This window comes from Oncorhynchus mykiss, chromosome 12, assembly GCF_057628025.1.
Source record: "Oncorhynchus mykiss isolate SJ-2025 chromosome 12, ASM5762802v1, whole genome shotgun sequence".
Classification (NCBI taxonomy): Eukaryota; Metazoa; Chordata; class Actinopteri; order Salmoniformes; family Salmonidae; genus Oncorhynchus; species Oncorhynchus mykiss.
This window is the reverse complement of record NC_143033.1, coordinates 85,479,056-85,490,574: the sequence shown is the minus strand read 5'-3', so window position 1 is coordinate 85,490,574 and position 11,519 is coordinate 85,479,056. Positions and strand designations below refer to the sequence as shown.

The 11,519-nt window shown below is 43.7% G+C and overlaps 1 protein-coding gene across 1 annotated transcript; it reads right to left on the bottom strand.

Moving 5' to 3' along the window:
* Positions 1–71: 71 nt before the first annotated feature.
* Positions 72–4,799, bottom strand: LOC118936245 (myosin regulatory light chain 2, skeletal muscle). The gene is made up of 7 exons (XM_036938785.2): positions 4,735–4,799; positions 3,926–4,024; positions 1,870–1,945; positions 1,583–1,687; positions 1,288–1,366; positions 1,133–1,181; positions 72–1,036 (listed from the first exon to the last, which is right to left on the bottom strand). Exons 1-7 carry the CDS (start codon positions 4,735–4,737, stop codon positions 935–937), a joined length of 513 nt encoding a protein of 170 aa, XP_036794680.1. The 5' UTR covers positions 4,738–4,799; the 3' UTR covers positions 72–934.
* Positions 4,800–11,519: the final 6,720 nt, after the last annotated feature.

Here is an 11,519-nt window from a genome sequence, read left to right as displayed (position 1 = left end):
TAGACCCACACCAGCCCTGTTGTTTCTCAATCCCACTCTATCAGAACCACTCATGAACAGAGACACTAGTGTACAAAAGATAAGAGCTTTTATTCACAGTTAGTCCCTTTTATTCGTTACAGAGGAGTTTCTGGTAGACTAAAGCTAGTCCAGGTGCAGAAAACAAAGGAGCTTATAGAAAACAAAGAGGTAGAAGTAAAGGAGGAAAGGGAGGAGGGAAAGGAGGTGAAGACGAGTGTTTTCTTTGGGTCCTTTCTCTTCTCTCTAGCAGCCTTTCACTTCTTGAGAAAAACGTAGCCGTCACTTTAAGGAGACCATGTTTTTCTCTAGCCTCATTCCTTCTTAGAATATCTCCTATTTTCCCATCTTATCTACAAGAGATAACATCTACAATATTTATAGAACGATATCCCTCTGTTTGGTTTATTTGCCCATCTGAGGGTTAAATTAAGGGGGAGTGAAAGGACTTCCAGGTCTAACCTCTGAGCTGTTGCAGCCGAGGCAAAGACTGGTGCTCCGTTTCACCTTGGGGTTTACACATCCATACCACAGCAGTGGAATACGACTTGCTGTGTGCATTTCTTCTAACAGAGACTGGGGAAACAACCAACGATAGATATGAGTAAGAGATGAAAAGGAGGAAGAGGGTTAAGGGAAGGGAAAGTGGATGAGAAAGAGATGGAGATGTTAAAAGATCATTTTTATTGAAAATAATCCCATATCCCCACGAACAAACATAGACAACCCATGAGCACCCGCTCTCACACAAATGTCTTGAGTGGAGACGAGTCTTTTAGAGAATTTGTGTGAGTGAGAGACAGAGCACATGAGTACACATACAGAGAAGGAAGGTATGAGAGAATAGAAGGAAGAAGAGAGGAGCAGGAAGGTAGAATGACAAGGGAGGCTGTTTTATTTTCTTCTGTCTGTTTCATTACTCCTCCTTCTCCTCTCCGTGTGTGATGACGTAGCAGATTTGCTTGTAGTCTACGTTGCCGGCCACATCTGGGGGGAAGGCAGCCCACAGGTTCTTCATCTGAGGGGAGGAGAAGGAGGGTCAGCCACTCGCCAAGTCAAGGGACAACGAGAGATCATGATGATATTCAAACTGAATGATTAGAAATGTATTCACCTCCTCTGCAGAGAACCTGTCGCACTGAGTGGTCAGGAGCTCCTGAAGGCTAGAGAGAGAGGGAGACAAAGTCAGAAACATTCATGAAGCTGTGGATTCTGTTATGGAGTGCACTCATTACTACAACTGTAAAATAAGGAAGGAAATATTCTCACAAGTCCTTCTTGATGAAACCGGTAGCATCGGGGTCCAAGACCTTGAAAGCACTAACGATGACATCCTCGGGATCAGCACCTGAGACACACAAAGCATCAGTCAGTCATGTTACACTGACAGCAAGACACGTGCAATGTCCTCAGATATGGGAGTGTACTTAGAAAGCCACTAACACTTTGAAGCGATTATAACCTGGTTATAACAAGTTAGACAGTGAGCCTAACAGAGTCAAACCAAGAAATGAGATTGTGAAACATAAATAGAGCAAGCAAGTACAGTGAGTTATAGACCCACCCTTGAGCTTCTCTCCGAACATGGTGAGGAAGACGGTAAAGTTGATGGGGCCGCTGGCCTCCTTGACCATAGCTTCCAGCTCCTCATTCTTCACATTCAACTGGCCTACAGAGCAGGGAGGGAGTGTAGGTTAGCTAGCACCATTATCTATCTCTATCTCTCACACACACACACATATACAGTACATATAGGACATTGTGGACATACTAACGCACACTTTTAAGACAAATCAGTCACATAATATGTCCTCAGAATCTTAAAAGGTCTTAAATGTAACCCTTGCTCACCCATTGAGGCCAGCACATCCCTCAAGTCATCCTTGCTGATGATACCGTCTCTGTTCTGGTCAATGATTGTGAAAGCCTGAGAAGGTGAGAAGGAGGGAGGGAAGAAGTGAGGAAGACAGAGAATGTCTGACATGACATGAACACCAGTCACCGGAGTCTGCCAAGTTGTCATCCCCAGTGGGACATGGAGGAGGGGTGTTCAGTCCTGTGCGTAGTGGGACATGGAGGAGGGGTGTTCAGTCCTGTGCGTAGTGGGACATGGAGGACGGGGGGTTCAGTCCTGTGTGTAGTGGGACATGGAGGAGGGGTGTTCAGTCCTGTGCGTAGTGGGACATGGAGGACGGGGGGTTCAGTCCTGTGTGTAGTGGGACATGGAGGAGGGGGGTTCAGTCCTGTGTGTAGTGGGACATGGAGGAGGGGGGGGTTCAGTCCTGTGTGTAGTGGGACATGGAGGAGGGGGGGTTCAGTCCTGTGCGTAGTGGGACATGGAGGAGGGGGGGTTCAGTCCTGTGTGTAGTGGGACATGGAGGAGGGGGGGTTCAGTTCTGTGCGTAGTGGGACATGGAGGAGGGGGGGTTCAGTCCTGTGCGTAGTGGGACATGGAGGAGGGGGGGTTCAGTCCTGTGCGTAGTGGGACATGGAGGAGGGGGGGTTCAGTCCTGTGCGTAGTGGGACATGGAGGAGGGTGGGTTCAGTCCTGTGCGTAGTGGGACATGGAGGAGGGGGGGTTCAGTCCTGTGCGTAGTGGGACGTGGGTAGCATGTGCACTCCATACAACTTAGAGACACCTCTGTCAACTATGGTCATTTAAGTGCCAGGTGCTGCCTATTTATGGCACAATGCTATGTAACCCTTGTTAGGCGAGAACTAAAAAGAACAGAAGAAATGTAAATTCTTACAAGTTCATTTAGGGAGAGCTCATTAAGTTACACCTGTTAAATCCTTCTTCCACTGTCCCAGCCTGTCTCTGGACCTCATCTCTCACGTCTATGAAACCCAAGAGGAACCCCATGGTTGATCTTGAACTTAAAAAAGCAGCTGGTAATCCATCTTCCTGACTCACACACATGCACACACACTCCCCCCATCCTTACAAAGTGTTAAGACTGTCCCAATGATGATATCAGACATTCCCCAAGTGAAACTTAAGAAGTCTGTATCACATACAGCAGCAAGAATTCCCTCCATCAAGTCTGTGCCCATATCCCTTGACAACACTTTTGAAAACACATACTATCATATACAAACTCCCACCTACTGCCAGATCCCTGTTTCCTGACCTTATCCATCCTTCCATACATACAGTATCCTTCCCTACACTCCTTCCACTTTCTACCCCCTTACCGTTCACCTCTCCAACCTTCCTCTCCTCATAATCAGGTACACTATCCTGCCTTCCAAACTCTAGACTTTATCAGAAGCTCAAGAAGGTGCCGCCCCCCACCCCTTCTGTTTCACTCTGTCCCCACCTGTTCTCCCCCTGTCCACCCCCCCCCCCCCCCCCCCCCCATGGCCAACCAGGGCCCAGTTGTCCTGCCATACTTAAACATGCAGCCCTCAGCAGCAGAGGACTTAAGATGAGAGGTTGAGTGACAGCTGAAGGCTCAGACGAGAGGGAGGCCTGGAGAGCTCCAAAAGGTTACAGAAGCTTCAGAGCTTCTCCTCATGACATTCTTTGCTTTATTAAGATGGGAGAGAGGTGGGGGGGGGGGGGACGACGACAAAATAGCAACTGCACTGAGAATTTACCAATCAGAGGCCAGCCCCCACAATCTAATTTAGGGTTCGCTCCTTTAATGAAACAAGGAAAAACAGTACATCATGATTGACTCATGTTTATAACAGTATCAATTTAGCCGCTGTGCCTGTCTGTTTCAGCGTAAGCAACTATTTCAGCCACTCTACAGCAGAATTAGGTTACAATGAAACTGACTGGTGGCCAGACTAGAGTCACTCACTCTCAGCCCAGATAGGGAGTTGAAAGGAAATCTATCCCATTGACATTTTAAGGTGTAAAAGTGATGAGGTGTTGCATAGTGTGTTAAGAAATCCTCACCTCCTTGTACTCCTGGATCTGGCTCTGCTCAAACATGGAGAACACGTTGGAGGAACCGCCCTCTGCTGCTGCTCCCCTCCTCTTGGCCTTCTTGGGTGCCTGAAGGACAAACACATCAACTGCTTAACAATGGGACCTTCTAGGTCTGTTCATCCTGCAGCTGTAGCCCTCAGAAGGCCAATTAGTGACCTTTGACTTCAGTGTCAAGCTGTTCCTGGTCAGCGACAGGTGAAAGGATGTCCTTGTGTGTAGGTCCAGTACACTATTCCGTCCGCCATCTAGTGTTACAGTCTTTGATCTGACAGTGTGATGTGGGGTGAATATGTGTGGTCCACCATTAAATCCTGCCACTATGTCTTAAATGTAGTTTAACATCCCTTACTACCTAGCTCTTGAAATGTTCTCAGAACAGTTCAGGTACAATCTTTCTCTGGCTCAGGACAGAGGACAGTGTTTTTGAATGTGGATGTATTAAAACATTAATTATCCTCAGGTAGCTAACCGTTTACAGCATCTTCTATATAAATGTTGTTATTAAAGTGTTATAAAATGTATAGATCCTGTGAATGATATTGTATATCCAGGAACAGCTTTACACAAAATGTCTAAAAATTTCACCACCCAAAAATGTCCAAAGTACAGTTGAGTTTTAAAAAGTTCCAAAATGTATTTTTCAATCTAGCAAAAAAGCTTAAAATAGAAAAACAAGAAAATCTGGGAATGCTGTGTTATTCCTGGAGGTTCCCATCGACAGCACACAGAGTAGTGGACAGGTAAGCAGTCAGAAAGTGAGGACCGGTGTTACTCACCATCTCGAGACGGTATGTATGGAGGTTTGGATGGTCAACAAGAGAAGAGACTGATGTGAAGCCGCATTAAACCCCTATCCTCGGGGGCTTATATACCTCTGTAGACCGCGCTAACTTTAGCCACAGCCTCAAGTTTGGATTTGTAGAGGCAGAGAGAGGGAGAGAGGGAGGGATGAGTTTGAAGCAAAAGTTAAGCGACAGGCAGAATGAGGGACAAGCTATCACCTTACAGGAGATCAGAAATAGACCCAGGAGTCTTGGAATGAAGGGAACCCGATACAACAGGGACCAGGCCATACGTTTAGTGTCCCACGTGGACTAATATGGACATTCAGGACGTAAAAGGCTTGATGGACTGCTGGCTGGCTGGACACATCTTGGTACCGTCCCACCCCTCCATAGTCTCCATCACCATCACCCTTCAGTGTGGCACATCAACCTATCATTGACTTTAGTTTTTACATTACAATATTAAAGGCTTAAATAAACACATTTTGTGCTCTCAGCGACTTGAAATGTAAATGTTTATGCATGTGCGTGCATGGGTAGATATATTTCTCTGTCTACACTTTCTACATTCATAAGTCCAGCGATGTCCACAGGCAATTGAAACGGCCTTCTCACATTTTGCATGGCACTGCACTGTCCAGCATGCATGTGTACTCTGGTACAGTGTTTGTGTATATTAGACCGTGTTAATTGGTGTCGGTAGTGAGGTCTCCCATAATCCCTTTAGAGTCTAAGGGCCCGAGCCTGGGTTTCTATTAGGCTAACATATGAAGTTGTAAGATGGTTATACCAAGGACCATTCGGCTGTTTGATTTTGAATTTAAGGACCTCTAGTGGTATATATCTGAGTTAATAGGAAAAGGCCACATTTAATGTTTCATTAAATAATAATAATAATAAAACAAATCATATTTATATATATATATATATATATATATATATATATATATATATATATATATATATATATATATACAGTGCATATACAGTGCATTCGAAAAGTATTCCAAAAAAAGTATTCAAACCCCTTGACAGTTTTATTCTAAAATGGATTACATACATTTTTTCCCCTCGTCAATCTACACACAATACCCCATAATAACAAAGAGAATAAAAAAAGTAGATGTTGAAATTTTAGCAAATGTATTAAACTTTTTGTTTAAATATCTTATAAGTGTTCAGACCCTTTGCTATGAGACTCAAAATGGAGCTCAGGTGCATCCTGTTTCCATTGGTCATCCTTGAGATGTTTCTACAACTTGATTGGAGTCCCCCTGTGGTAAATTCAATTGATTGGACATGATTTGGAAAGCCACACACCTGTCTATATAAGTTCCCACAGTGGAAAGTGCATGTCAGAGCAAAAACCAAGCCATGAGGTTGAAGGAACCGTCCGTAGAGCTCAGAGACAGGACTGAGTCGAGGCACTGCAAATTCTGCAGCATTGAAGGTCCCCAAGAACACAGTGGCCTCCTTTATTCTTAAATGGAGAAGTTTGGAACCACCAAGACTCTTTCTAGAGCTGGCTGCCCTGCCAATGAGCAATCGGGGGAGAAGGGCCTTGGTCAGGGAGATGACCAAGAACCCGATGGTCCCTCTGACAGAGCTCCAGAATTCCTCTGTTGAGATGGGAGAACTTTCCAGAAGGACAACTATCTCTGCAGCACTCCACCAATCAGGCCTTTATGGTAGAGTGGCCAGACGGAAGACACTCCTCAGTAAAAGGCACATGACAACCCGCTTGGAGTTTGCCACAAGGCACCTAAAGACACTCAGACCATGAGAAACAAGATTCTCTGGTCTGATGAAACCAAGATTGAACTCTTTGGCCTGAATGCCAAGCGTCACGTCTGGAGGAAACCTGGCACCATCCCTACGTTGAAGCATGGTGGTGGTAGCATCATGCTGTGGGGATATTTTTCAGTAGCAGGGACTGGGAGACTAGTCATGATTTGAAGGAAAGATGAACGAAGAAAAATAGAGATCCTTGAGGAAAACCTGCTCCAGAGCACTCAGGACCTCAGACTGGGGTGAAGGTTCACCATCCAACAGGACAACAACCCTAAGCACACAGCCAAGACAACGCAGGAGTGGCTTCGGGACAAGTCTCTGAATGTCCTTGAGTGGCCCAGCCAGAGCCCGGACTTGAACCCAATCAAACATCTCTGGAGAGACCTGAAAATAGCTGTGCAGCGACGCTCCCCATCCATCCTGACAGAGCTTGAGAGCATCTGCAGTGAAGAATGGGGAAACTCCAAATACAGGTGTGCCAAGCTTGTTGGGTCATACCCAAGAAGACTCGAAGCTGTAATCGCTGCCAAAGGTGCTTCAACAAAGTGCTAAGTAGGGGTCAGAATACTTAAGTAAATGTTATATTTCAGTTTTTTATTTGGAATAAATTTGAAAACATTTCTAAGAATCTGTTTTTGCTTTTTCATTATGGGGTATTGTGTGTAGATTGAGGATATAGTTTTAAAAAAAAAACATTTTAGAGTAAGGCTGTAATGTAACAGAATGTGGAAAAAGTCAAGAGGTCTGAATACTTTCTGAATGCACTGTATATAGAGTACCAGTCAGAAGTTTGGACACACCTACTCATTCCAGTGTTATTCTTTATTTTTTTATATATTCTACATTGTAGAATAATAGTGAAGAAAACACTATGAAATAACACATATGAAATCATGTAGTAACCAAAAAAGTGTTAAACAAATCAAAATATATTTTATGTTTGTGATTCTTCAAAGTAGCCACCCTTTGCCTTGATGACACTTTTGCACTCTCTAGGCATTTTATATATTATTATGTAGAAAATAAAGGAAAAACCCTTGAATGAGTAGGCGTGTCCAAACTTTTGACCAGTTACAGTATGTGTATATATTTCACAGTTGGTTGGTGGCACCTTAATTTGGGGGGGACTGGCTTGTGGTAATGGCTGGAGCGGATTAAATGGAATGGTATCAAACGCATGGTTTCCATGTGTTTGATGCCCTTCCATTCATAACCGTTCCAGCCATTATTACGAGCCATCCACCCCTCCGCAGCCTCCTGTGTAATGTGTGTGTGTGTGTGTGTGTGTGTGTGTGTATATATACAGTATTTTATTATTTGATGGAACATTGAATTTGGCCTTTTGCTATTAGCCCATAGAAACGCATTGAATGATATTCATACATGGCAAAAAAAGGAAGTATGTTTTAAAAGTTTCTGTCCTATATCTGAGAGATGCAAGAAAGCTCAGGAAATTAATTTTAAATGAGTCTTGTAATTTCCTGAGCTTTCTTGTATCGAATTGAAGGGCACGAATGGAAGGGCATCAAACACAAATAAAACTAAATGCATGCTTTCCAACCGATCACTGCCCGCACCTGCCCGCCCGTCCAGCATCACTACTCTGGACAGCTCTGACTTAGAATACGTGGACAACTACAAATACCTAGGTGTCTGGTTAGACTAAACTCTCCTTCCAGACCCACATCAAACATCTCCAATCCAAAGTTAAATCTAGAATTGGCTTCCTATTTCGCAACAAAGCATCCTTCACTCATAATGCCAAACATACCCTTGTAAAACTGACCATCCTACCGATCCTCGACTTCGGCGATGTCATTTACAAAATAGCCTCCAATACCCTACTCAATAAATTGTATGCAGTCTATCACAGTGCCATCCTTTTTGTCACCAAAGCCCCATATACTACCCACCACTGCGACCTATATGCTCTCGTTGGCTGGCCCTCGCTTCATACTCGTCGCCAAACCCACTGTCTCCAGGTCATCTACAAGACCCTGCTAGGTAAAGTCACCCCTTATCTCAGCTCGCTGGTCACCATAGCATCTCCCACCTGTAGCACGCGCTCCAGCAGGTATATTTCTCTGGTCACCCCCAAAACCAATTCCTCCTTTGGCCGCCTCTCCTTGCAGTTCTCTGCTGCCATTAACTGGAACGACCTACAAAAATCTCTGAAACTGGAGACTCATGTCTCCCTCACTAGCTTTAAGCACCAGCAGTCAGAGCAGCTCACAGATTACTGCACCTGTACATAGCCCATCTATAATTTAGCCCAAATAACTACCTCTTCCCCTACTGTATTTATTTATTTGGCTCCTTTGCACCCCATTATTTATATTTCTACTTAGCACATTCTTCCACTGCAAATCTACCATTCCAGTGTTTGCTATATTGTATTTACTTCGCCACTATGGCCTTTTTTTGCCTTTACCTCCCTTATCGCACCTCATTTGCTCACATTGTATATAGACTTATTTTTCTACTGTATTATTGACTGTATGTTTGTTTTACTCCATGTGTAACTCTGTGTTGTTGTATGTGTCGAACTGCTTTGCTTTATCTTGGCCAGGTCGCAATTGAAAATATAACTTGTTCTCAACTTGCCTACCTGGTTAAATAAAGGGGAAATAAATAAAGGCTTGTGGGTGTCGTAGAGCCAAACAACAATTTGTAGGTGTTCATGAGAGTCACAGCTTTCAATGGCGGGGTAATATTAATTGGATGCTACAGACATTTTTGCAAGAAGACTGACAAACACCACTGTGGCTCCGTCACTTTCCACTGCAGATGCAGAAGGCCGACATCGGCGAATGCGATGGATTGGAGACGCAGCCCATCCCAAAACAATTCAGATATATCAAGCTTAAACAGACAGATTTTTATGGGGATTTTTTTTATTTTGCTAATTTGATTAGCACAAGGGTCCCGTTAAGAGGTTTTACCATCAGTGGCAGGAGTGCTAAAGAAACTATACTCCCTAAAACCAACCTCAGGTTGTTAACCTTTGGCAAAAACCCAAGAAACTTGAGGCACTGTTAACTTCTGACCAATGCCCTTTTTTCTCCTAGGTTTTATTAGAGATCCTACTTTAGTGATGCACACACTTTTATTTGTTTTCATAGTGCCATACACAAAGTCAGACAGCCCCCACCCCCACACGCACACACACACACAAACACACACAAACACACAGTTTTATATTGCTATCCTTGTGGTGACCAAAGAATTTATTCCCATACTAAAAACGATTTACCCTAACCTTGAACCTAACCGTAACCCTAACTTTATTCCTAAACCCCTAATCTTAAACCTATATCAAACCGTAACTCCTAACCTTAATTGTAACCCTAACCCCAATTGTAACCCAAAACCTAACCTGTAAGCCTAAAATAGCATTTTTCCTTGAGGACTCAGAAGGATAGTCACACACACACACACACACACACACACACACACTGTGCTCTCTCTCCTTCCTCAAGTGCTTCACTCCTAATGCCATGTTGGAGGGGATCACAGGGAGGGGGACTGAGGGTGCAGGAGGAGCTCTGAGGAGAATATATATGAGGGACAGCTGAGAAAGACCAAAATAGCAAAGGAAACTTGTCCCCACCCACACACACACACACACACATCATCAATTTTAAAACTGTCCATCCATAGTTCATCCACTCATCTAGTTATTTTTATATATCCCAGTCTGGTGTCTTTTATTTTATTTTAAACAACTTAAACCCAAAGTGCCGCCAGACAGGTGAGAAGCTTCGGGAGACTAGGGTAGGGCCTGTAACCTGCCGTCGGTTGTCTGTGTTGTTCTATGACCTCTGATCTGCCTTGTTATTGCCATGGTAAAGTGTAAAGTAAAGTCATTTTTAATGATCCTTTAGTTTATTTAACCAGGGAAGTTACATTCCAGGATGCTTGGTCATATGGTGTACCATACATTATCTACACACAGTTCTGTAACAGGACCCCATACTTCCTTATATAGAGTGCACATAGCCTACTGTATTATAAGACAGATTACTAGGGCTGTTTAATGTCGGTCCTGGAGGGACAAAATACTTCTGGCTTTCATCCTCTCCTTCTAATAAGGGAATAATTCAGACCTGGGACACCAGGTGAGTGCGATTAACTACCAGGTAGAAACAAAGTGTTTTGGCCCTCCAGGAAGGGAATTGAACAGCCCTGGGTTACACCTTTGGCCTGTTTATATCCTGTCACAGTGTGAGGAGGTGTTAATATACAGATGTATGTGCTTTGTGTAAGGTGACACACTTCCATGCTCCCCTGGACAAATCTATCACATTCTAGATGATTGGTATGAATTTCTGCTATGTGGTGAAGCCAAAGTCTCATCTTTGAGACGCACATAGAAAACCACTTTCACACTTCAACTTAAAAGGTTAAAGTTTAAACTTTTAGCTGATCCAGAGCATATATGGATGTGAACCTTGCTCAAGGGCACATTCACAGATTTTTCACCTAGTCAGCTCAGGGATTCGACCCAGCCCAATGCTCTTTACCGCTAGGATACCTGCCACCGTGTGTGAACTTCAGTTTGATCCGTTGATCTGATATTCTTAAATACGGAACTTGTTTATTTTACCACTGGTGTCTCACTAGTGTACATTATATTAATCCTCATATATCCTTGTCTCAGAACTCAGATCCAAATCTCACATCTGTCATGAGAGACTACATTGATCCTGTTAATATTAGCTCACTTTCATCTCTTGGTTTTTCAACTGAATGTGTTACATGGCTGGTGGATGGATGTCCCATCAGGACAATACCAGAGAGGGCTCTTTGATACTTATGTCCCTCTCTATAACAATATGATGATTGAATTAAACTGAGTCTTGTCACACTTTTTAATCAGTGGACATTAATGGTTTAATTCACAGCTAGTGTTTGTAGCACCCTCTGGTGGTACAGCATGGCTGAGCTGCATCAACCTTTAGCGCATTAAAGTTGCTTAAAAATAA

Bases quoted from the DNA above. Each gene is read 5' to 3' on its own strand.
- LOC118936245 (XM_036938785.2), bottom strand. The intron at 1,946-3,925 runs GTGAGGATTTCT...TCACCTTCTCAG, and splicing joins AGATCCAGGAGTACAAGGAG to GCTTTCACAATCATTGACCA. The intron at 1,367-1,582 runs GTGGGTCTATAA...TGTGTGTCTCAG, and splicing joins GTTCGGAGAGAAGCTCAAGG to GTGCTGATCCCGAGGATGTC.